Genomic DNA, 25,442 nt, shown 5'->3' with positions numbered 1-25,442 from the left:
TCTCTTTGCTTTTTCACTACTACTGAGCCCTGAGATGCCTTCATTGCTTGAAGCTTCAACCTTTCGATGGCATAAGAGTATGATGCACCATGCTCACAATTCAAGTAAGGCAGCGTGGGAGTAAAAACTGTCCGCTAATTATACGCTCGCACTCCTGCGTAACCTGCATACTCTAACGCCTCACTATATGCACCAGCGCCGGCATGTACCCATTAATCGTCTTCGTATGCAGAGACATTCGCCAGTCACATGAGTACGGCAAAGCCCCCGAGCAGCTACAGTCACGCCACAGAGCCAGGCCCAATCACCGTATGCACCTTTTGCAAAGACGAATGCACGTCGGCTACATCCGACCACCTCAAGCCGTAACCGAGACCGGCGCCGCGCCACTCGCTCCGTTCTCCGTCCTCTCCTTCAGCGCCTCAGGGTTGAGCGGGTGCTTTGGATCGTACCCCACACTCTTCACGATCCCCAGCCCCTTCGTCCTCCCCTCGCGGAACAAGATCCGATCGCCCGGCGCGAGATACTCCGGCCTCTGCACGAAGCGGAACGCCACCGTCGCCCTGTCGCCCGTACGGATATAGGCTCTATCAATGTCGATGATGGCACACGTCTGGCTGACCGGCCCCACATGCAGCATAGCCTGGTATTTCGTCTTGATAGTCGTCGCATGAGACAGGATGAGCACCTCGGCGACGAACTCACGGTACACCTTCGGCTGCGTCGGGGCTTTGGCGTCATCTTGCGGCTTGTGCAGCACCACCATTCCTTTGCGGACGTCTTTGCGCTTGACATTCCGCAGCGCCAACGATGCGGACTGGCCCGCGCTGGCTGCGGGAACACCTATGCGTTTCCGCTCGATTGAACGCACTTTCGTCGTTGTGAACTGGCCCAGTCCGTCCGGCCCAATGAGGATGTTATCGCCGGCGTGGACGACGCCGCCTTTGACGATGCCAGAGACGACGGTGCCCACGAAGGGGACAGAGAAGGTGTCGTTGACGTGAAACTCGAGCGGGGCGTCCGCATTGTAGTTTCCATGATGCGGCAGGATATTTAAGAAAATCCTTACGAGGTCGAGGGACTCGCCGGTCACATTCGAGACCTGGAAGACGGGGCAGATACGCTTGCTGACGAACTGCGTGGCCGTGTTGATGCACTCCTCGCGGTTCTTGATGAAGATGGGGATTTTGCGCGCGCCGGGGGACTTGAGGATTTTGGTCAGCTGCGTGATGGTTTGCTCGAGGATGTGCGGGGGGCAGATGTCGATTTTGGTTATTACGACCATTACGGGGACGTTGAGGGCGAGGGCGATGCCGAGATGCTCTCTGATCGATTTGTCAGCCTGCATTCAATCGGTGCTCAAGGCTTCTTGATACTCACTTTGACATGCCGATGAGGCCGTTGTTGGCTGCGACCATCAGTAAGCAGTAATTGGGCTCGCTGCTGAGCATGCCAAAAACCGTCGTTCGGAGGTATCTCTCGTGGCCGGCCAAGTCGGTGAAGCTGATCACTTTTGCCTGCAAGCTGTTAGCATCTGTCGTAGATGGAGGTAGTACAGTGATTGGATGGCAAGCATGAAGAGCCCCGTGAGTGCTCCAATGAGCATCTTTAGGAATGTTATAACATGCTTCGAACTTACCGACCGTCGCCCAATCTCCTCCCATGACAACTTCCTGCCAGCAACCTGAGCAGTAACCACATCACCGCGGGTATCAAATCCCATAATCTCCATTCCCACTGAGCTAGTCCGACCGCTCTCAATCTCATGCTTGTGTCTGAAGAGGTTCACCCGCGCTTTCCCACGTCCATCATCCAAGCCCCCCTTAACCAGGACACCAAGCATCGTGCTCTTCCCCGCATCAACATTTCCTACAACCGCAATCCTCGTCTCGATAACATCATCCACGCTCTCCGGATTCTTCCTGATCATTATCTTCCCGCATTCTCCCACCTCTTTCACATTAGCCGGCCCAACCTCAACGTCCCCGCCCACATTCCGCGTCAGTAATATCCGACACTCCGCATTCGCCGCCTTGGCAGCCGCATACACCCGCTCAAGCGCCGCATCCCACTGCTCCTTCGAGAAGCCCATGTTGTCGCCATTGTCTTCGAGGCCGAGGTCGAACAGCGCTTCGCCATGGCCCTCATCCAGACGCGCCTTTAGGTGCTCGGTGAGCTGGGCAACGCTGGCAGCGGCATCGGGGTCTGTGAAAAGCTGTTTTAGGCGCACGTGGCTGGACTCGTCGCCGAGGTTGAGCTGGTCGATGATGTCGAGCTCGTCGTGGTGGTCCTCGATTATGGGGGCGGTGGAGGGTTTGGCGGATGGGGGCTTGCGGAGGGCCTGCTGCTTTTGGACGTAGTCGGCGAAGTCGCTGAGGGCCTGATGGGTGGTGTTAGGTTCTGCTCGATTGATATATGGGGTGTACCATAGGGTCGACGTGGTATAGTCACGGCTTTTGGCGGGGTGCAGCGTCCAGTAGGATATAAGACAAGCAGTCACTTACAGATTCCCCTTTTCGCCTCTCTGGCGTTGGGTGAGCAGCCGTCTTCGTTGCCCCCGGCTTCGCTGTAGCCGGCTTTACTGTTGGTGCCATATTGGGTGCGAGTAGTATAGATATATAGGTAATGTGCTCTACCGCGGCGCTATCTTTCGTATTCGCAGTGATCGGTGCCTCTTGGTAAGATTGTTCACTGAAGCTACCATTGATGCGCGTCTGGAAGGTAATGAGACTCTCGTTGCAGAGAGGTGGTGGTGGCGGGGAAGAGCTGCAGTGGTCCGGAGGCGCGGTCTTTAACTTATCGATAGCCACGTGGAGTCAGATCGAAGACTGGCATGACGCATACTATTTGGTGTTTGCCTGCGCGTTGACTCAATCTGATATGTACTCGCGGCTGACATCTCCAATGGCTTTGAACAGTTCGGCTGAATTAATAGCGGAACTGGCGTCAAGTCTCTTGAGTCTCCTCATGGAAAGTACTTGCTTGGACTCGAGTGCCTTACCGATCCCGCTGCCTACCCCTACGCAAAGGAGTCGCTGAGGAGAGGGAGGCCATTCTACCTCTCAACTTACCAGATCTGATCAGTATCATGCTGGATATGACGCAGAATATGATGCAGAATACGAGATTGGTCTGGTTTGCTGTCGTAACTGGTCGAGTTCTCGCTTGCGTAGCCGAAACAGAAGAAGTGCCAAGGCCTAGCCACCAATCTCGACCATATCACTTTCACTTTCTCATTGTACACTTTATTACTTCGACACACGCTCCTAGTTCCCTCCCATTATATACCTATCGCGGCATGGCTATACGCCGGCTCCTCGCACTGTGGTCACGCCTTATACGACCCAGAAATCCTATCCGGCAAGATTCACCCTTCCTGAACCTACCCTTAGATATCGTCCATGCCATTTTTGACGAGCTTCCGTTGCACGCCAAGATATTACTCTCACAAACCTGCAGAGACCTACGGCTACGACTGCGCTCCATGTGCTATCTGAGCGTCCGGAGAGCTTCCGCCGCTGAGCGCCTGGAATTTCTAGGTGCGCTGGCGGATATCCTACCAGATCATCGACTGTGCACCCATTGCCGCGCATTACACCTTGTGGACTCTAAGGACATCCCCGTCACGGAAGTCAACAAGTATTACAAGCCATGTCCAGCGCCGGAGCCCATTTGGAGCCGATACCGCTTAGGTCCCCGCTACGCGGTAGCACATCGCCATGTACAGCTGGCCATCAAGTATACCCGTCGACAAGATGTCCATCAAAGGTACCGAGCAAGTATACTGCAGAGATTCACAACCTCTTTTCCAAACTTTTACTCGTTGAGGCTGGAGTTCACCGCGGAGCCTTTAGTCATCCATGGCCGATTTATCTTGATGACAACTTTCGACTTCCACGAGGCTGCTGCACCGCTTTCGTACGAGACTCTTTCCCGTACGAATATCAAAATCTGTCCACATCTGGTCATTGGGTTTTTCAGCCATAAAACTCCTTTGACGGCCGGGATACGTTTTGCATTTCAAGCTGCGGATGGCCAGAGTGGCTCATACCAAGAGTTCCGGTCATGTGATCGGTGTCCAACCGATTACCTCATCTTGATTCGGGAAAGACGGGCGACTTTCTATGCCTGGACGGACCTTGGGTCTGGAAGCTCTCCTATGGATCCATACTGGAGCAGTCACTTGTTGGATTTCAAAACGAACACTCAGTTTACTGGCACCAAGTTCTGCTATGAGCATGGAAGCGTCCGAGACATGTATTATGGCAGCGGCACTTGGTCCTGAGTGAAAGGAAACCGCATTGTTGATCAGAGCTACAGCAGAAGACCTCCCAATACGCATCGAGTACATGGTCAACAATACTACATTGTATCAACTCCACTACATTCCCCTTTGTTCCATCCTGATTCTTCACGACTGGGTGCAATTGTCCGCTACCAACTATGTGAACCGCGTTGCCTAGGACTCTGTGTGAGATTGAGACGAAATGAAGACAGCCTTGCGAGCAGCAACGTACAGGGCCGATCCGAACCGAAACTGATGGTGACAATTGAAGTGCGGCCGACTCAGTGTAAGAAGGCGAGTGAACGTGAGTGGAAGACGGCAGTCGAACGAGAGTGGAGGACGGTAGTTGAATGTGAGTGGGAGATGGTAGTCGAATGCTCGCGTTGGCTTCACCCAGAGAGGGCTACTAAACCCCGGCACCACGTTGAGGTGCGAGCTTGCTGGGGGACCCCGAAGGGCCCCGGGTCTTGTAGTAGCCCGACCCGGGAAGGCTTTCTGCAGCTAACGTTAACCAGGATCATCTAGGAGCTCCATGACATTTGTAAGGAGGCTGAGGATCTCAGTGCCTCGCGCCTCAAGCCTCTCGAGCCTCTCCTCTAGCTGGACAACCCTTTCCCTCAGGTCCGCGGGATCCACAGGACCGTCTCCGGGAGGGGCTTCGGGGTCCGCGGAGGTGGCTCTGCGCCAGGGAAGGCGGAAGGGAAGGCGGGGGATGAACTGACCGTTGAGTGTGCAACATGCCACGACGGCTATGACGGCGGTGGCCACAGCCGTGATCCAGTCTGAGACAGGCATGCTGGATTCTTTGAAGAAAAGAAGAGGAATGAGGGCGCGAACGGAAGATAAGTGCCTGTGTTCGGACACTGCGCTGCTCTTTCTCTGACAGGAAGCATGCAGTAGCAAGAGCACACCGCATCATAGCGCCATACCAAATGACCAAAGAGGGAGGCACGTACTGAACTCGAACATGACAAGAAATTTCGCGGTCGCAGCGAGCAAGGAGATGCCGCCTCTCAGTGTTGCTACGCGCACACGTCTACCTGCAAGACCTCTACTTAGGTCTCTGTAGTTCCAGGCCTGAAATCACCTTCGAAGCACGGGTGATTTATCAAGTGGAAGCATCTATCTCAACCTCTCCCCTGCCCGTCTCATCCTCCTCTTGACATTCCTCGGCGGCGCCCTCAAGCAAGCAACCTGGTTCTTGTTCATCCCCAATTCAAAGCCCGTGTACAGACCATAGAACGTTAATGTATTGCTACGATGAACGAAGCGGCTCCAAGTTGTCACTAATAGGCACGTGATCCGATGGATGAGTAAAGCTCGAGTTTCGGAACTACAGTAGACGGGATGCGAAAGGGCAGCAGTATTCGAACAGTTCGTTGCCGCAATTTTGGCTGGTAGCTTGTCTATTACCAAATTCACGATTGTGCTGGACTTGTGATCACGCCGACGATTGAATGATAAGGCCGGTCCCATACTATAAAAAGCACCTCCCGTGCGTAGATCACCTGAAAATCCTCGGTTTGTAAACTTGTGTCTGGAATGTTCATCTCGACGTCCGCGAGTAGCTTTCAATGCGTTGCCGCATTCCCTGGATGACCCCTGCCCAGTGTTCTTGATTTATGGCCGTATGTGCGGGAAAACATCAGATCTAAAACTTTGAACAGACAGAATCAAATCCTGGTGCGAAATGTTGTGTTGAATCACAGTGCATCATCCGCTCAATCCACATTGCCGCCGGCAATGTATTGACCTTCTCTGACAAGCGCTATGCAAGATCAAACCCTTCAACTAGCAGGGGCTTCGTATCATGCCTGGATACGAAGTCCCTGCTAGTCAAGACGGCCCACTGAATCCTTCGACTAGCAGGGGCTTTGTATCCAAGCTGGATACGAAGCCCCTGCTAGTCAAAACCTACTGAACTTACAACAGCGTCACGGCGAGGTCGAGCACATGAGTTTTCCAGCTTAGAAAACGACTTTGTACCCTACCCAATCCACCAATGCGTGACTGGCGACAACCCGCTGCGGCGCCGCGGGACGACCTCCGACTAGCGGACGTCGACCTGCCATGCCGCCTGCTCAGATATCCACATGCACTAGGCCTGGGAGGCACCTTTCCAAATGAAAGCAGCTTTCTCGGCCTCTCCCATAGCCGTCTCGTGCTCCTATTCATGGCGCTCCGGCGGCGCCCTCAAGCAAATCATCTGGATCGCGGCGATATGCTCCGCTGACGTCCCTATCTACCTCTCCGCCGCGATTGGATTGGAGGTGTCTCAACACGGCCGCTGAGACCGCGAACACCTTGCTCTTCCTATAGGGGCAACAATCTTAGGGACGAGACCTTGTCCAAGCACGAGTTTGCCCCACAGCATTGTTCAAGCCATCGACACTATCCTTTCTCACTCGGTCTGACCCCTATACGCCACTAGCATCTGCCTCGAACTCGTCTCCGAGCTCCAGCGCCGCGCCTTCAAATCTCACCCTTCCAACCGGGGGGTTAAAGTCCACAGCTCGGGCCTCTTCGCCCTCGCGCGCGCCACATCAACTACACCGGCTTCGTGCTGTGGCGCGCCGGATATGGCAATGGCTGCCGCCGGCGTGCCGTGGGGCGTTGCTGTCGGCGGGTTCTTTCTGCGGGATTTTGCTAGCAGGGCTGTGCCGAGCTTGGAGAGGTATATGCGGGAGAAGGTGAGTGCTCACATTGAGCTGGGGAGGTTGCGTAGGAGAGGCAGTGCTGACGGGTGGGATAGTACGGAGATGAGTGGAAGGAGGTGGAGAGGAGGGTTAGGTGAAGGCTGGTGCCGGGGGTGTATTAAGGGCGCTCCGGCGGTTGATAGGACGTGAACATGGGTAAGTGCACTGTATGAAGGCCGAGTGCGGGCGCAGATTTTCTTGATGGTTCGATCTATGCGGCCCTCCGGTGGGAAGTGCACGGGATGTGGCAAAACATGTGGGCGCAGTGGCCTTGGAGCACAAGCCGAAGACATGACTACGCCTTGATAGGTTTACTGCGATGACATCGTAGCGGGTCTCTGGAAGAGTAGAAGTAGAGATCGTTGAATAGCCGATCGGGCGAGACGAGAAAAGAGAACGAAGGACTACAGAGAAGGCATCAGGGAGGTGCCGTGGATCAAAAGAATAACCGACAGGGCGTGGAAAAAGACCCCTCGCCGAACTCAGGTCGTGTTGGAAAGGCCTCTCAGACACAGCTGCCTTATCTGATCCGCTGTTCGCAAGGCCAGCAGGAAAGAGGGGCGACGTGGCGTAGGAGTACGGAAGCGCGAGACATGAAATGGGCTGGGCCGAGTAGTTCATTCACAGCAGGCAAGCAGGAGCCGTAGCGAGAAGTACAGTCAGAGAGTAAATAGAGTAATGCATTACACATTCACGCGGCTAGCAAACAGCCCACCCAGCCTCCTCGGCCCCAAGAATCACAGCAATCCTCCCCTCCGCCCCCTCTCCGCAACGCACACACAACCAGGTATAGACAGACACGAGCGTAAGTAGAGTGTTGACACATGAAAGGAGCGACAAAGGAGAGAAAACAAAAGAAACCAAGGTCGCGCACTGCGTGGTCCGCAACCAGCGGGGAGGTGGATGAGTACATTGCTATGTAAAAGAAGCCGATCTGATCCAGGCAGAGAAGGGGTCGAGAAAGGAGACGCCGAGACTGAGCGATGCGAAGGCGATGGATATTCGTGGTAGGATGATGGTCGTGACATACCAGACGCCTTCGGGACTGCCTCCCGAGGGAAGACAATAAAAGCTGCAGTGCGTGCCGACGTGCTGGATGGTGTTGAGTGACGTAGCAGCGAATTCCCACAGCAACACTCGGCCAGCTTTCGTTTCCCGCCTGGAGATCAGAAAAAACCATGTGCTCAACACCGAAAACCCGTTCGTAAAATCAAATTGCGGCCCATGCAATGGAAGTCAGAAGATGTACCGTGAGCCCTCTCGAGCCAGGAGATTGCCCTCATTAAATCGCAGGATTATGAGAAGACGAAAGTGGCAGTGCCGGAATTTACGGCAACCTGGTCGCGCGTTAGTAATGCGTTTCAAGCTGCTGATAGTACTAAGAGTAACTTACAGTGCAGCCTTCTTTCGAGTTGCAGTTGCTGTAATCATTCCCGCTGCAATACTGGCCATTGGAGTACCTGCACTTGCCGTTGATGTCGTCGCCGACGATCTCAACAGTGAAGTCAAGCTTCTCCATAGTAGTGGGCGCGTTTTGGAAGATGGATAGCCAGGCCTTGCCGCCCTTGTAGCCAACACCGAGGTTCATAGGAGCGTAGTTGCCCCATGGCTTGTCAGGTGAGCCCCACTGGCAGCCATCCTCGATGGAGACACCCTTGGGGTTGACGTAGTACTGAGCGGAGGTAGAGGCGCCCTTCCACTCGTAGTATTTGGCCGCATCAGGGCAGGTAAGATCCCACTCTTCACCTGGGCCAGCGCTCACGGGAACGGTCTCAGCCTCGTAACCTGGTGTTCATGTTAGAGATTGTGTCTAGTTCAGGGTACACGGTAGGAACTTACCTGGATAATCGGTACGGCAAACAGCAGCCACCTCATTCATGGTGTTCTTGACCTTGACGGAGACCTTGTCGGTACCCTTCATGCAGAGCTTGTTGGACAGCGCAGAGTTGGTCTTGTAAAGTTTTCCGCCCTTGCAAAGAATGCCACCAATAGACTGGCCAGTGAGACCCTGGGTAGAAGGCCACTGGGACTTCTGGTAGCCAGGCGGGCATGAGTAAGAGCAGAAAGCACCTTCCAGGCAGCAGTTGCCGTTCTTGCACTGAGCCGTGGTAACGCTCATGATGTCGTCGAAACCTCCAGCAGCGCGGACATTAGGGCTCTGAACACCAGTCCAGCCGCCGAGTCCGACCCACTTGATTGGGATAGCACCGTACTCTGACGGGAAATGAGAGCAGTCGATCTCGCCGTCTGGGAAGTCCCGGCCGAGCCCCTCGCCGAGCATCCATGATTTCTTGCCCGAGCCGTGGCCGGAATCGCTTGACGGTTTCGGCTTGGGGCTGTCGGCGCTTGAGGGAGCTGGCGCTGCCTCTGACGGGGCAGGCCGAGCGGTCGAGGACTTGGGGTACGCTTGCGCTTGAACAGGTGCGGGAGTCTCTTTGGCTGGTTCCTTCGTGCTCGAGGCTACCGGAGAGGGAGCAGCAGACTCCAGCTCGCCATCGCCGGCCCAGACGAGCGAGCCATTGCGGATTCCAGCCCGGACGTCGTCGGCGGAGATCAGCTTGCCATTCAACTCGTACACGACGACGGTCGGACCAGGAACCACAACATCGGCGGCGGCACTTGGTACTCGCTTGTTGTGAAGGTGTTGATGCTTGTTATGCGGTTGAGCGACGGCCAGGCCAGCCGTGGCGAGGAGCAATGCGGTGGTAACCCTCATTGCGGTGTAGAACAGGCGTGATCGAAGATTGGAGGTTCACGTAGTGAGCTTTGTCGTAAGAGCTGGCGGACAATCGTGAGCTTTCCATTGCGGGACGCGATTTTACACAACGTTTCTTTGTTGCAACTGACATCGCAAAAGGAGTCTTACATGTGGGCGCAGCGTAGCTGAACGCGGAGAAAGCGGCTGACGGTACGGAGCTGGGATTTCAGTTGATAATGGGGTGAGCAATGCTGCGTGAGCGGTGGTGTTTACGTCGTGTGTGCGTGGGCGGAGGACTTGGATGCGTATGGATATTCCAAAAGAGTGAATAGGAGACAGGCTCCCGAGTTGGTGGAATAAAGAAAGAGCGGAAGCTGTGATGCTGTCTCTGGCGAAAGTCTACACCATGTGGTCGCAAAGAGGCGTGGAGGGAGGATGGGACAGTGATCTGGGGGAGCATAAGGGGAAAACGTCGCTTGCGTTCCTGAGCACGGCTCGCCGGGTGGCCGAGCGGCCAAGCGGCAATGCAATGCAATTTCGGTGCTTGAGCGTCCAGAGCACACACAACAAAGGCCACCCACACGATGCTCGCCCGCTGCGGAGATTGCTGCAAAGGGCACGCTATCTGCTTTGACCGAGCCCACGCGCTTGACCAGCCGCATCCGGGAGGTCAAAGCAGCTAGGCCATGGTAGCAGTCGCCGCCAAGGCATTCACATATCAAACGGCCTCACGATCTTCACCTTGCAATTTGAGCGTCGCGCACACCTCTAGTCAAGTCGAAATCGGGAGGTGGTTCGATGTCCTCAGCACTCTTGACTCTTCGTTGTACCGCAGTTTGCTTCACTCCTGATGACTCGCAGGGCCTAGCAGCTTTCTCGATCTAAAGTTGTGGGCCGTGAATGAGAAGCAGAGCCCACGAAGAGTTGCCTCCAACGTCTTCGCGACGCCCCTGCAACAGCGTTCAAGGGGACAATTTCCCGGCAAAATCACAATGACGCGCATAGAGCGCCGGGAGGCTCGGGGGCGTTGCGGCGCCTCTCCACACCCAGGCCTGGGAGGTGCAGAAGCTCCCGACTGGCTGCTTGTGCGGCTTGTACCTGACGCTATTTTGGCGCCTGCACAAGCGCAGGACCCTGAGATGAACGCGGTGCAGTTGAAATTTGAACCACTTTACAGAAACACGTGCTATTTAGGCGGGTGGTGAGAGCGAGAGCGAGGGCGCTCAAAGGATTCTTGGATCGCACAACGAGCTGCGCAAATCGCAGAGTTGCAGGACGTCTTGACATCGTGACAGCATGTAGGTGGTGTCAAGCAGCTTGTCAAGCTGTCGGTACGAAGGTTACAGCGCATGTGCGCACCAACAGCCTTGTCGAAAGCAAACCGCAAGGCCGCGTCCGCGTACCTGCCTCGGCTGTGTAGCCTTTACGATAGTCTGTGAAGCATGCCACGCATCTTGTGGAACGAGAAGCGTATTGGAATATTCATAGGAGGCCTCCAGTGTGTCGATTTCTCGCCTGCTCGCTGGCTTGTACGCCTGGAGACGCAGGTACCCCGAGCAGAAAGCGGCTAGAAGAGGCGAAGAACAGGCGCGAGAGGGAAGCGGTGTGACGATAGCCCAACAATGGGTTTGCTGATCGTACGACAGGTCATGATCGTGCCGTTGTCGCATCTCCAGGTCCCGCAGAAGGGATATTCTTCAGCGAAACTGCGGTTCGGTCACGTGCCGACTCGACCAACCACTTCATCTAACGTGATGTGCAACGAGTTCACGGGCATCCACATGAACATAGCACATGTGCCTCATTAAAGTATCATCTGTCTGTCTGGCATTCCTACCTTGCAGGCAGGGTGCTGTAGTTGCACCTCATTGAATCCACGAACATGCAAAGCAAACATTTCATTCGAAGCGAAGCCTGACGCCCGACCACTTTTTACTATTCTCCGCAACTTAGTGAAGCTTAGATGGCCTCCTTGAGCTCAGCGATCCTGGACTTGACGCGCTCCTGCTTCTCCTCCTTGCTCAGCTTGGATTTCCTGTACTTGAGCGACTCCTCCTTGTACTCGTCCTTGCTCTTCTTCTCGCCCTCATCCTCATCCTTCTTGAAGGGGTCCTCCCGGATCTGCTTGTGAGCCTCGGTGTACAGCTCCTCCAAGCCGTCTGCCTCGATGTCGTCGTTGATGTAGCCCTGGAACTGCGACTTGTAGCGCTCCTCGTCGTCGTCGGCGAGGGTCTCCATGTACTCAGCAACGTGGCCGCCGAAGATGTACTTACGGAGAGTCTCGGCGTCAAGCTCCTTGGTCTCCATGTCGTAGCCGGGGAAGCGGTTCTCGGAGTGAGGGATGTAGAGGCCGCCATCGCTTGCGCCCTTCATGGCGCCAAAGACACGGGCACCGGTTGAGGTACGGGCCAGACCGACATCCAAGAAGCACCTGACAGGTGATACGGTTAGCTAGTCTTTGCAAGGGGAGAAGTCGTGTTGCTTACTTGAACGGACGGCGCTCGCCATCATCACCCTCGGCAGCCTCGGTAAGCTTGTATTCACCATCCGGCTCCTCGACGCCAACGAAGTCCTCGTCAAGATCGAGCTTCTTCAGCGCGCGCCTGGCGATGAGCAGGCCAGTGGCGTATGCGGCGGCCCAGTTGGTAAGGCCGTGAGTGATGCCGTATTTCTTGAGCTCGTGCGAGTATGCAGAGACGAAGACCTTGTCGCCGACAATCTCGGAGGTGACGATCTGCATGACGATGTCGCGGTCTAACAAAGGTCAGCATCTGCTGCAGCGAGGGCTGTGTACTGGGACATACTGGTGAACCGGACGACGAGGCGGTACTTGGGCGCATTGTACTTGTTCTTCGCCTGGGTGATCAACCGCTTGCGGGCATAGTAGTCGGTCTTGCCTGCTCTTCTGCGCTTATACTTGACTTGATAGCGGGAGTAGTAGGCCTGTGGAGTTGGTCAACATGCGGTACTTGGACGGGTAGGAAGAGGAAGAGACTTACAGTGTTCTTGGTGAGCTTGCTGAAAGGCATCTTGACCTGTTCAAAGCCATCCACAGTCAGCAATTTGCGCTACAGTGCCCACTTCCGTAGCATTTTGCATTGACTTTAAGCGGAGGGCGTGCTTGTTTCCAAGGCACAAGCCAGCAAAGGCTATCGAAACCATTGCGAGTGACTTACGGTGAGAAACGAATGCCTGAAGTTGTTGCTGAGGGCGAGATAGACAGAGGGTGTGGATTGAGGTTGTGGGCGGGGCGCGAAATTAAGCGAGCGCCGCCAAAAGCTCTCTCACCAAATTTCGATGGTGGGCGGCCCGGCACAACAACGCGCCTCAAAGTCACCGTTACGCTGGCATTAAATCTGACTGACTAGCGTTCTAATTTGGAGGAACTCAAGATTATCACACCTGACCACATAGAGGCAGTTCAAACTGATACCGCTCTACACCTTGCGCCATAAGGCAATAAGGCATTCCTGTGCTTCGCCGGGGATCGGAGAAAGTGACGCCGCTGCATGGTGAATCGCGGCGGTACTCGTGCACCCCGCCAGGCGTACGCACACGCGGCAGCGCACTCGACTTCAAACCTCGCAGGACCTGATTGTTCGGGGAGCTCATCATGGCGGAAGTACCCATTGGTATGGATCAAGCTTAAGGTCTTTCCTGCAGTGCAGTGGACTGACCGCATTCCAGTCCTTGATGGAGGAACAGGGTTCCTTAAAGCTGGGTACGCAGGCCAGGTCCGTTGCTGTCTTCATCTGGTTAACTGCACATAGACTGGGCTTCGGCTGATCGTGTTGTCTTAGAACTTCCCGGACCACCAGTATCCCTCAATAGTCGGTCGGCCTATTCTACGATCAGAAGAACGAGATGGAGACATTGTGGTCAAGGACATTATGTGTGGAGAGGAAGCCGCGGCCGCGCGGTCAGCACTACAAATCACATATCCCGTACGTTTCTACCTGCTACGGGTGGAGGATGTCCGGCGTGTATCCGCCAACAGCAATGGCTGACTCACCCTCACGTACCGTAGATGGAGAACGGCATAGTAAAGCGCTGGGATGACATGCAGCACCTCTGGGACTATACCTTCTTCGAGAAGATGCAGATAGACCCTACCGGACGCAAGATCCTCCTTACCGAGCCTCCCATGAATCCCCTCAAAAATCGCGAACAGATGTGCGAGGTCATGTTTGAACGCTACAACTTTGGCGGCGTCTATGTCGCTATACAAGCAGTGCTGGCTCTCTATGCGCAAGGTCTATCCACTGGAGTAGTCGTTGACTCAGGAGACGGTGTCACGCATATAGTACCCGTATATGAGAGCACGGTGCTGAACCATCTAACAAGAAGGCTGGATGTCGCGGGAAGGGATGTCACAAGGAACCTCATCTCGCTGCTTCAACGAAAGGGGTACGCCCTGAACAGAACGGCAGACTTCGAGACGGTGCGGCAGATCAAAGAGAAGCTATGTTACGTCTCATATGACTTGGAACTGGACCAGCGACTTAGCGAGGACACGACCATCTTAGTGGAGTCATACACGTTACCGGACGGTCGGGTCATCAGAGTGGGCAGCGAGCGATTCGAGGCGCCGGAGTGCCTGTTTCAGCCTCACCTGGTCGACGTAGAGCAACCTGGAATGGCGGAATTCCTGTTCAACACAATCCAAGCTGCGGACGTAGATGTCAGGAGCGACCTGTACAAGGCGATTGTGCTGAGTGGAGGAAGCAGCATGTACCCGGGTCTGCCCAGTCGGTTAGAGAAGGAGCTGAAGCAGCTATGGTTGACCAAGATTCTGCAAGGCAACCCTGAGAGGTTAAACGTACGTTGCCATGTATAGGGTTGCGAGCGAAGTATCATGTTGCTGACATGTTCCCTCAGAAATTCAAAGTGCGCGTCGAGGATCCACCGCGGAGGAGGCACATGGTTTTCTTAGGGGGCGCAGTCCTTGCGAACATCGTATGTGCTCCGGATGTTTCTCAACACTAATTTTACTCTACGCTGCTAACTATTGCGCAGATGGCTGAACGCGACAACATGTGGATATCGAAGCAGGAATGGCAAGAACAGGGCTCTCGCGCATTAGAAAAGTTGGGTGCACGGTCATAACGGTGAACAGCGTGCTTTGTTAGGGACGGCTTGCAGTTATATCATGGGATACATTGGCGTTTGACGATAGACGCCGAATCTAAAACCTGCAGTTTATTAAGACCAGGGGTACATAATGTGCTGCTATTACCAGATCGTGAAGCGTGAAGCGCGTTATATACCTACATTCAGCAATACTGGAGAAGAGGATGTAACAATCGTTCTACAGTAGATTACCCACGATTTACGGAGGCGTTGTTCCGTTCGCAGGACGAGCCCTGGTTAGATGTCGTTTGTTCTTGCACCTTTCTCCCATGCTTGAATTTTAGTTCATCAGCCCTTCACGTGACAAAAGGAAGAAGGACCGACTAATGAGGCTGTCGAGGACGATAATGGTCGATGACGTCGTCCAAGATTATCCGGCTCCTTTCTTGCCCGAATACCTTATGCAGTCATGGATGGTGTTATTGAATCCCATAGCTTATGGAATCTGGGCCACTCGGCGGAGAGCGGCGAAACGGAGAGAAGAACCGATGTCATCAGAGGCGATTAAGAGAAAGCGCTTGGCAAACACAGTCCGGCCGACTCTTGCATGGTCACGATGGCGGTCACGATGGTGCATGACTGGAAATGACGCTGGCCTCGCAGCAAAACTTCCGCTGGCGCAGAAAATATGCTCTCTCGTGACAATCCTTTAAAGCTGGCTAATCCGGACAGCGCTCCTCTTGAGCAGCTTCCCAAGCCCTCTTCAGTAAAGAAACGGCCAACAACCGGTGCCAAGGATCGACGCCTCTTGAAACATCGGATCACACCACAACAAAGAGCCCACGTTGCGGAAGCTTCATCACCATTGCTGCGGATCAGCTCTGAGTAATCCCCGTCCCAAGCCGGACCCGTGGCAGAGGCTCAGGAACCCAAGCCTGCAGGACCCTCTGAAGTCTGTCGGCGGCACGCTTCCGCTGGGCTGATCGTCACCGAGCCCTTCCAAGGCCAGCTATCTCCGCTTTATTATCGCAGCGAGCGAATCCTCCGGTAACTTTAATAATCCGCCCAAACAGGATAAGAACGTTCAACGCGCTTGATTCAAACTTTCACACTTCTTGCCAACTTCAACACAACATCTGACCGGCCACAATTAACGACACCTCCCGTCAGCATCATCGCATCCTCTGGAAGTCACATCACGCACAAATATCTACTGTCCCACTGCGGAGTACATCCATCAAGACAAGATGTCTGCCGGTCGAGCCTCTCCGATCTTCCAGCCAAGCTCTCCACTGTCACCAAAAATCGACCATCTGGCTCTACCGACGCAAGCACGCCGCCGTGGCCACTCCAGCAGGCAGCATAGCGGGAGCGGTTCTCTGAAGCTACCAGGACTGCCACGCTTCCATCCAGCCAACTTCCCGTCTCAAAACTCGAGCACCGCCAATACTCCAAGCTCAGGCATCGGCAGTCCGCAGCCACCACTCTCTCCGCGTATCCAGAACAAGCAGTACTCGGAAGCCCAGAGGCAGCTCTATCTTTATCAGCGCGACCTGATGTCCACCGCCAAGGGAAGATCGTACTCCAACCACAAGCCGGCCAGCCCACGCCTGATGCCTCTCGGTAGCCCGGGGCCGGTCACGCCACTTGAGCTGGAGGGACAAGGCGGCGATTACCTTCTTGCGGCCGCCAGTGCAAAGGGCGCGTCACCCGGTGAGATTGTAGATACGATCATTCGCGAGGAAGCAAAGCGGCGAGACCAACTATCTCCACAGCCTCCAGCTTCTAGTTCACCCTTCGGCAGGCGCTAGGCGCCTCGAGCTTGGAGCTCCCGATTCAACTCGGCCACATGAGTACAACAAGACGTTTTCTACTTCCATGGCTTCACCCAGGACTAAAACTATTATCAACCACGTGAAGGTTTGGCATTACTCATTCCCCTCCGAACGGCGTTTATCAGACACAACGGAATCCGATCCCAACTCAGAGATTTGGGAGGTTCCTCGCTTTGCATGTGTTGCACGCGGTCCAGCTTTGGCGGACCTCTCGAATCACACTCTCACGACTTTAGCGGCATTAGACTGAAGCATCATGGCGTCAACGGCAAATTGCGAACGGTCACACCACGGGGTTCATGGCGGGCGACACGGGAATCATTCGTTCTCTTCCTCTCGCTCACACCACCACCCAAGCGCTGGACGTGGGTTCCTCATTCGCTTCTCTCGTCCCTTCTTCATGTATCCGCAGCTGGGCTTAGCTAGCGCTCCGCCAACATGATCGGCGTCGAGCTTTGGATAGTCGTACAAATATAGCGGCTTTTGACCTGGACTTTCTAGTCCGATCTTCAAATGTGACAACGCTGTCAGTGAATTACTCCATGTTGGCCATCTGTCCTCAGCCCAAGACCCACCATGACTGCAGACGAGACAAGTGGTGTCAGCAGCCCACCCAGCCAGCCTTGTCGTCGTTATCTCCGACTCCGATGTTCACTACAACGGTCACACAACGCCTGTCCCCTGCCTAACACGCCTTAACCTGGTGATCCCAAGCCCTTGCCGAGCCCTGCGTACGCCCGCTTCAAGCCAACAGGCACGGCTTGCAATCTTGTCTTTCCCTCAAGTGTCCCGACCTCATAAGCATGCGCATGCCTCTCGTTTCGTTTCGTCTTCAGCAATGAGTAATACCACGGAGATACCACCGGAAGGATCATCACTCACGCGAATTGATGTGCACCTAGTGTAACGGTCGCTAGGCGTAATTGCGGTGAGACTGGATCAACGCATCAGCCCAGCCCACCATCTCTCACCTTCTCCGAGACATCCGGGCATGGTGGAGCGGACCCTTGGCAGCCAAGCTAGCATGAAAAAAGTTGGATTTGGATCCTTGCGCCTTGACTAAACGAGGAGGCTCGGGAGCACCACGTTTCCGTTTTCCCGTGCTCTGCAGATCAGCCTTGTCGGGCGTTGCGGCACTGACCGTTCCCGGGGATCCGAGCTTGGAGGCTTGGCTCTATTGGGGAGTCGCATATCTTATCTTAACAATGCGGAAGGTCGGGATATTGAAGATGCAGAGAACCTCGGCCAAGCAATTGGTGTGCTAGGCCGGAGATTCATGCGGAGCGGAGGCTGGAGGGCGGTGCGCTTGGAAGGTGCGGATGGTGAAGAACTGCTCAAGAAATATAGACTACAATCTGGACATTTCCGAGGCGGGGCTCCAAAAGTTATGCTGGGTCTCTGCGCCAGAAATCAGTGAAAAGACCGAGCATGACTTTTGGAGCCCTGCTTCGCTCCCTCGTTATGTTGTCTGTTTGTCGTGGTGCATATACAGAAGGGAGTGGCAAAGGGCTGCGTTCATGAACATGGGAAGTCTTCCTGAGGGGAAGTTGTAAGCGTGTTTCTGAACCAGGCGTGCAAGTATGCGGCTAATGCGCCCACATGTAATCTTGACAGGTCAGAGGTCAGAGGTCAGAGGTCAGAACTGCCATTCATTGGGACTCATGTGGCTGACAGTAGATGCCGAAAGGTGACTTTGATGAAATTACCCAATCCTGCTCATGACCAGTATCTTGGTAACTACACACGTCGTGGCCAAAAAAACTTGCTTACCAAGGCTTTTTCCCGCATCAACACCAGATCTTTACTATCACTACCACCATCAATACCACAATCAATATACCTCTAATACGCACTAAACGTTCTAAACGTCTTTCTACACCTATCGATAAGGTGCATTATGAGGTTTAGCATTGTTGTTCTACTGCGTGGTTGATACATCCGTGGTTTTCGTGATTTGGGTAAGCACGTTTTTTTGGCCACGACGTGCTACAGTACGAGTAGAACCAATAGCAGCCTTGGAACCGAGCGAGGCGTACAGCCACCGCGTTTGACACCCAAAGAGTCTAACCACTTGATCAGACACTACGACCAGACGAAAAATGCATACACCCACTCCGGCTGAGTTCCAGGTGACCCACACTTCGGCCAACCCACGACGTAAATATGCCACGTTGGGGTCAGAGCCTGCAACAACTGTAGAACCTGTAACAACTCTGGAGCTTAACACGCCATAGGTCTCTCGAAAATGTAGGTGTTTCAGACTATTTTGTGTTGATACTGTGTGAGTGAGATATGGGGTACCTTATGCGTTTACGTTCAAGTCATGTGACGTACGCCATTAGTATCTTAAGTTTCCAGAAGGAGGATGCTCAAGTATTCTCGGTACAACCGACTTGTTTCTGCAGCACGCTGCTCCATTGCGTCGGCACGGGGAACCCTTTCTGTTGGAGATCAACTAGTTACATGGCACACGGCTTGTCCAGCGCATCATCCGCCGGGCCGTGGACCCGGCCCTCACCAGTGCTTCAGCCTCATCAGCCTCACGACTCATGCCTAGCTATCCCAACGCAATCGGCCCTGGCGCAGCACCGCGCTGCGTTAATGCCTTGAGCAATGAGGCGTATGTTCGATGTTGTTACTTGTGGAACAAGCTTCTTGTTTGAAGCTGCACAATCACCTCAAATGAAATAGCAACAACATCGTTCTAAAGACTCATGGACCACAGACGACGCTGCTACAATGCAAAAGCAGGCAACCATAAGATACAGCTCCCAAGCCAAACACTTTTCTTCCCCGTTTCACATACTTTGCCGTCTTCTAAGCCATAGGGTTTCTACTTCAGCCATTAAGGGGTCCGTGGCGCTTCAGGCTCTGCCTTTTCTCTTCTACCAGGGCCGCTGCTGGACTCTTTTGCCATATACTACATCTTCTCCGGAGCAGGCGTTCATGGGCCGTTTCGGACAGGGGAAATCCTTCGCTCTGTGGGGCGCAGGCTGGTTGCCGCCTGCAGGTGAGCGGCGCAGCACTCATTATGGAGCGGGCAATGGCTATGAATAGATCAGCCCTCCCCGCTCGATGCGTCATTGAAAGGGGGGAACTGTTGATATTTATATCGGACTTTCACGGGGCGTTGTCTGGCCTTGTCCTCTAGTCACTCTTTATCCATCTCTAGGACATGGCGCTGGCAGGCTCGCCGTCTCACGAAGCTCGGCTCATAGCACCGCTGCCGGTACGATCCAGGAGCAACCGTGGAGAGAATGTAAGCGCACAAAGTCCTGCGGCCTCAACTGGATCGTCTCCAGTGCTTCCGTTTTTGACACCCCAATGTACGCCATCGCCAAGCGTATCCTATCATAACTACACATCCAGCCCTCCAAGTCTACTGAATCCATCGCCTCTTTCCGGAGAAAACCAGCATCTTTTAATTCAGCAGTTCGGCCAGGATTCATCCACTCCGCGGTCCAATTCCACGTCATTCACGTTTCGGCAGTTTTACAACATCTCACCCGCGCCGGCAACGCAATCGGTATGCACAGGCTCTCCGCGCCTTGGTACACCGCTATCACAGCCAACCTCACCGCCCGTATTGGGATCCTTCTCAACGCGCGGTAACCCATACCAGCAACGGTACATATCGTTTTCGGACGAGAAGATCCCGATTAACAGTGAGGAGACACTTGCTCAACCAGTGTCTACATCCGGATCCAACCACTTTGTACCTGAGTTGGTCAGTCTTGCGTCTCCAGGTCGTTCGAAGGCTCAGCCGACTTTGCTGGGCTGTCAAGCTCTCGGTCCAAGCTGCAGTCCAAGTCCGGGTCCGAGCACAAAGCTCACCGCGTCGGCTGCCCACGAGAATCACAGACCGGTCCCCTACGACATCAAAGATGAAACTGCTCCAGTGGAACCATTCTATACCCCCGCTTTTCAATCAGCACTTCAACGGGGCATACGCATAGCCAAGGAGGTAGCAGATGTCACTGCGAGTCCCGATCAATTCACGAGGGTAGGGCCGGACTTGCACCGACTATGGACAGACGCTGTGGAACTGAGTAAGTTTCGGACATCCGAGACAAGGACTGTTGCCGTGTTGGGTAATTCTGGTGCAGGTAACTTGATCGTCCCTTAAGAAGAGAGAGGAAGATGACTCATAGTGCGTAGGTAAGAGTAGCCTCATCAACTCTCTTCTGGACTATGCAGAAATCGCACACACAGTGAGCAGCCCAAGCTTCGCTACTTTTCTGTACTCACTCTTTGCGTTAGGGAGATGATGGGGCTGCCTGCACTTCAGTCGTCACTGAGTACAGGCAGAAGACTGATATCCACTCCGCGCCGATCACCATTGAAGTGGAGCGCATGTCCGGGCAAGAGATTGACAACCTTGTCGAAGTGCTAGTATGGAACTACCGCCGACTATATCTGCCAGGCTTGGAGAATGAGACGGTGAGCGCAGAAGATTACAAACATTATCAGAAAGAATCGGAGCGTGCTTGGTCATGGCTTGAACCCGCATTCAAACACCGTCAAGAGTTTAATGAGACTTTTCTCAGAAATATGTCGGAAGGGGCGCTTGAAGAAATTATTGATCGCTTGAAGAAATGGGCCAAGAATTTGGACTGGCGTGACGGGGAGAACCCCAACAATTGCGTACAGACGTCAACTGCGGCAACGGCAGCTGAATGCTGCGACATAACGGCAGCGTTCATGCAAGACAGGCTTTGGCCATTTACAAAGATCATCCGGTGAGTAAAGTTGTTCCCCGGTCTGGTGCTGGGGCGAGATGGCTAACGAAGGAATCTCAAGTCTTTATCTGAGTGCTCAAGTGCTGAAGACCGGGATCGTACTCGCGGACCTACCAGGTACAGTCTACAGACCATGAGACAATAAGATTTCGTAGAGTCGGCTAAGATATGTCTAGGCCTACAGGATACTAACCTTGCGAGAGTAAAGATGACTGAGGAGTATCTGTTGAAGTGCGACCACATCTTCATAGTTGCGGAGATAGCTCGGGCGGTGACCGACCAATCCTTGAAGTCTTCGGTCTACGATGTCTTAGCCCAGCGCGTACCAATGGAATGGGAAGCCGCTGCAGGGAAATATTTGAATTTTGCAATCGTGTGCACAAACTCAGACGTAGGTACAACCGCTCCGCTTACACGTTCGGGTGTGTGGCTGACATGGGTCAGAAAATCAATGAGAAAACGGCGAGGAGAGACTACTGCGGGGCTGGCAAACGTATCCAGCAAGCGGTGATGGACAGTCTTGATGTCGAGATTCAAGCGGCCAGGAATGCCAACAATCTGAGCCTCACCGAGAGGTTGCAACGGAGGTGTGTAGACGCCAAACTCCTCGAAAGAAAAGCAGCAGGACTTACAAGATCGTAGACAAAAGTTCCTCCTGGTAGATGCTAGGAACGAGCGTGTCAAGGATGGCCTTCAAGAGGGCTACCGTACCAAAGTTCCCGGAGGCATGCTAGAGGTTTTCTGTGTTTCTAATACCACTTACGAGAAATATTCCGCGGAAGGTGTTGTCGATATGGTCAACGCAAGTGGCATTCCTGAGCTTCGCCGCTTTTGTTACTCCGTCACCGCAGAAGCACAGTTCCTCGAGGCCAAGCATTTCCTTCAGTCGAGGCTCTCCAGTATGCTGAGCTCCATCCAGCTCTGGACAACCCGCTGCCCTGATGGTTCAGTTGTCGCGACTGAAGCTGCGAGAGAAGCATTGTCGAGTATGCTGGGGAGAGTAGGGTCAGCAGTACGTTAAGTCATCGAACCTCCAAAGCTTCCAGTCGATGAACGCTGATCGAAGAAGGTCAAGAAAGACTTTGACGAAGCGAGAATCAGCTTCAGGAATACATTCCGGAATCGGGTTTACCAGTGGACTGGTGTGTTGCTCTCCGTGATTCTACTAGAACAATCTCTGAAACACGGACAGAAAATCGAGCCACATTCTGGGAAGACGCTGCCAAGGACAAGGGCTTGGAATGGTTTTCGGTATGCAGTTACAGCTCCAAAAGCCGGAAATGGAGACACTCGTTGACAAAATCGCAGTGGCATCAGTGTAATCCAGCTTACGAGATCCTCTGTTCAACAAGAACTGCATGCTGATCTTATCACTAGCTCAATACAATGCATGGTGCCAGAACAACGGTAACCATAGCACGGACAAACTTGACCATGTCTGCTGGAATGCCGAACTCATCTGGAAGATGAGAATGGAGCTTGACCTCGAGTGGGACATATTGGAAGAAGAGATCCCTGACATATTCGACGACCTTCTACAAGCTATCAAGGGCCAGTTGCGAGATTTGAAGGCGGCCATTAATCGTAAGACCCATGCTCAGTGCGAGATAATGCAGTACTAACTTAGCGCGAATAGGACTGAGGCTTGATCCAGCATTGCATCAAAGCATAGATTCCAGGATCAGAGATATCGAGTACAGGTTTGGCCTGACGAGGCGGGAGTTTGGTCGAGGGATCAGGTATGAGTCGACGCTACCTATGAGCAGCTTTGGACATCTTTGTTGACGTGCACGGATGAAACCCAGGACCATTCGACGTAACGCGTCTGAAGATAACGAATGCTCATATATGTTGAAAGAGATGATGCCTGCCTACCGCGACGCCAGTCGCCAGATCGGTTTGTCCTCCGGCATCCCGCAAATCCCTCGATCAATCACATTGCAGCTTCGGACGCTGACCAACGTACCTACAGGGACGGGGAGGACCCGCCGACAGCAGAACATAGTGCAAGGCCGCATAACGAATGGAGACCTATTCCACAATATCTCCGAGTCGATCGACAATCACATGAGTGGATTGATCGAGAACACCTTCGAGAAGCTTGAAGAGAAGGTCCAAGTCCTGCTGGTCCTTGTCCGCGCGGATCTGAACATGGCGGCTGGAGGCGAAGCCCGCCCCACTGAGCATGAGACTGATGGTCAGGTCTCTGAAGCGTGCCGACTGCGGCTGGCTGAGCATTCTCCGAGATGGAGGGCACATCATCAGCAACTGCTTAAGGATATCGCGTCGATGATCTGAGAGTGTGAAGGGCTACTTATGCAGCTGGTGCACCCGTCCACGAGCTCCGACGCGGCACGCTGATTTGGACCCGTTCGGAGATTGGACATTGATTTGGCCTGAAGATGTATGTAAGTATCAGAGATGCTAGATCTCCGAATTAGTATCAAATAGAGTATCGATGCGTTCCACTTCAATTGTTCCACTTGCGACCCTTGGCAGCCAAGCTCTCGTCATGAAAGAGCCGGTTATCCTACCAAGGTTGCCAGTGTCCTTGAAACGAGGAAAACACGGGTGCCTCACAGGCCGTCCCCGATGCTCCGATCCGAGCTTGAAGGTTTGGCTCGGACTGGGAATTGCATGCTGAGGAAACAAAGCAACTCAACCAAGCAGTCGAAGTGTTGAGCTGAAACGCTCATCTAGATGGGTGTCTGGAATGTGGTACGTTTGAGAGGTGAAAATGGTAGGAAGGTGGTTGTGGAATTCGGACCAGTAGTTGTGCATCACACCCGCTGGTAAGATGGGTGGCTAAGAAGTTTATTCATCAATGAATCGAGGGCACGAGGAGGCTGGTCATATACAACATACAAATGGAGTACTACCCGCCTCTGGGTTTTAATTGACACATGATATTTGACACCCGCTGTATTGTCTTCTTGTTCACGTGTGGATCTCAAGGTAAAAGACGAGGGGCTATCTATCATTGCGCTCAGTCTTCTACCTGCATGAGACATGACAGCTAAGATCTGGATCGGTTCAACAGTTTACTGAGGCACGAGGTAAGAGGCTGGATACATACATGATGCGTATGCAGTGTGATGAGTGAGTGTATCAGCCCAGCTCAGACCAGCTGGGAGCACCACTGCCGTCCGACTGCTCATGGAACATGTCGGGTTGGAACGGTCCGCAACCCTCCGACCTCGTGCTTCCTTTTAGGGCACAATGTCGGCCTAAGCAGAAAGCAGGCGAAGCGGTAATACCCGTGTGGGGGAGAGAGCACATGACGATGATCCCCCGGTCCCCAAGTGCCGTGCCGTGTCTTTGCCACGGATAGGGTTTATGGCCAAGAAACACAAATTCACATCCTACAGGGGCGGTATGGGGAGCCGCGGGCCGGTATCAAGTCCGTCAGGTTGTTTCGTGCGCAACGAAGTGCGCGGGGCGCACGGCTGGGGGAGAACTGCGCTAGAAAAGCGCTAGACCGGCGCTAGAACAACTCTTTTATCAAAATGCGGGGGTGCCAAGGGGACCGTCATCACTTAGCCATCTTAAGACAACCTCACATCTGTTGGAAGCTCTAGCGCCCGCCACCTTCTGCAGCATCCTGACACCTCCGGGGGACTGCCGTTGCAACCTCGTGCCTGTGGAAAGGGAGGCTGATTGATGCGGACTGGTTTTCCAGCCAGTGAGAAGATCAGAATGCTGCCCCCGACGTCTTGATGCTGCATCAGGAGGAGTTTTGGCGTCTTGGCGTTGGCCACTGCAGGTCTTCATTGGATCCAAGTCTCCTGCACGAGCGGACTGTTCGATCCGCTCGTGCATGAGGCTCAAATCCTATGGCGCTGATCTCGTATGGGCCGGGCAAGGAAGGACTGTTCGGCTCAAGTCCGGATGCTCTTTACAGCATGAGGGATGATGCTGGATCTTCCAATGGCCTCTTATTGCAATTGGACGAGTACTGCAGCTTGGGCCAGCAATGCATGTATTCCGCTGGCCTGGATCGACTTGTGCGTGTGTGACTATCATCATCATCAGCTCGAACTACACCGTCACTCCGCTACCTATAAAGATCAACATGCTCCCCCCTCGAGAGCAACAGCATCCTTCATCGGGCTTCAACTT

General features: G+C 53.8%; 6 protein-coding genes across 6 annotated transcripts; 3 read left to right on the top strand and 3 right to left on the bottom strand.

Moving 5' to 3' along the window:
- Positions 1-358: 358 nt before the first annotated feature.
- W97_03314 (uncharacterized protein) lies at positions 359-2,594 on the bottom strand (the record flags this gene model as incomplete). Its single annotated transcript, XM_007781211.1, has 4 exons — positions 359-1,325; positions 1,381-1,517; positions 1,640-2,380; positions 2,505-2,594. 4 exons carry the CDS (start codon positions 2,592-2,594, stop codon positions 359-361), a joined length of 1,935 nt encoding a protein of 644 aa, XP_007779401.1.
- A 5,682-nt stretch (positions 2,595-8,276) lies between these two features.
- Positions 8,277-9,697, bottom strand: W97_03313 (uncharacterized protein; the record flags this gene model as incomplete). The annotated part of the gene is made up of 3 exons (XM_007781210.1): positions 8,277-8,318; positions 8,375-8,766; positions 8,821-9,697. 3 exons carry the CDS (start codon positions 9,695-9,697, stop codon positions 8,277-8,279), a joined length of 1,311 nt encoding a protein of 436 aa, XP_007779400.1.
- A 1,941-nt stretch (positions 9,698-11,638) lies between these two features.
- Positions 11,639-12,708, bottom strand: W97_03312 (60S ribosomal protein L5; the record flags this gene model as incomplete). Its single annotated transcript, XM_007781209.1, has 4 exons — positions 11,639-12,110; positions 12,166-12,433; positions 12,484-12,622; positions 12,679-12,708. 4 exons carry the CDS (start codon positions 12,706-12,708, stop codon positions 11,639-11,641), a joined length of 909 nt encoding a protein of 302 aa, XP_007779399.1.
- Positions 12,709-13,292: 584 nt separating this feature from the next.
- Positions 13,293-14,785, top strand: W97_03311 (actin-like protein 2; the record flags this gene model as incomplete). Its single annotated transcript, XM_007781208.1, has 6 exons — positions 13,293-13,311; positions 13,367-13,413; positions 13,480-13,623; positions 13,707-14,498; positions 14,558-14,635; positions 14,696-14,785. The coding sequence occupies 6 exons, from the start codon at positions 13,293-13,295 to the stop codon at positions 14,783-14,785; spliced, it is 1,170 nt and encodes a 389-aa protein (XP_007779398.1).
- Positions 14,786-15,996: 1,211 nt separating this feature from the next.
- On the top strand, positions 15,997-16,560 carry W97_03310 (uncharacterized protein; the record flags this gene model as incomplete). The annotated part of the gene is made up of 1 exon (XM_007781207.1): positions 15,997-16,560. One exon carries the CDS (start codon positions 15,997-15,999, stop codon positions 16,558-16,560), a length of 564 nt encoding a protein of 187 aa, XP_007779397.1.
- Positions 16,561-19,759: 3,199 nt separating this feature from the next.
- Positions 19,760-23,621, top strand: W97_03309 (uncharacterized protein; the record flags this gene model as incomplete). The annotated part of the gene is made up of 12 exons (XM_007781206.1): positions 19,760-20,690; positions 20,743-20,795; positions 20,845-21,323; positions 21,385-21,440; positions 21,500-21,714; positions 21,768-21,910; positions 21,966-22,275; positions 22,419-22,641; positions 22,701-22,878; positions 22,940-23,062; positions 23,129-23,220; positions 23,296-23,621. 12 exons carry the CDS (start codon positions 19,760-19,762, stop codon positions 23,619-23,621), a joined length of 3,129 nt encoding a protein of 1,042 aa, XP_007779396.1.
- Between the last annotated feature and the right edge of the window lie 1,821 nt (positions 23,622-25,442).

The sequence above is a fragment of the Coniosporium apollinis genome (assembly GCF_000281105.1).
Source record: "Coniosporium apollinis CBS 100218 chromosome Unknown supercont1.13, whole genome shotgun sequence".
In the NCBI taxonomy this organism is placed as follows: Eukaryota; Fungi; Ascomycota; class Dothideomycetes; genus Coniosporium; species Coniosporium apollinis.
This window is presented reverse-complemented; position numbering and strand designations above follow the sequence as displayed.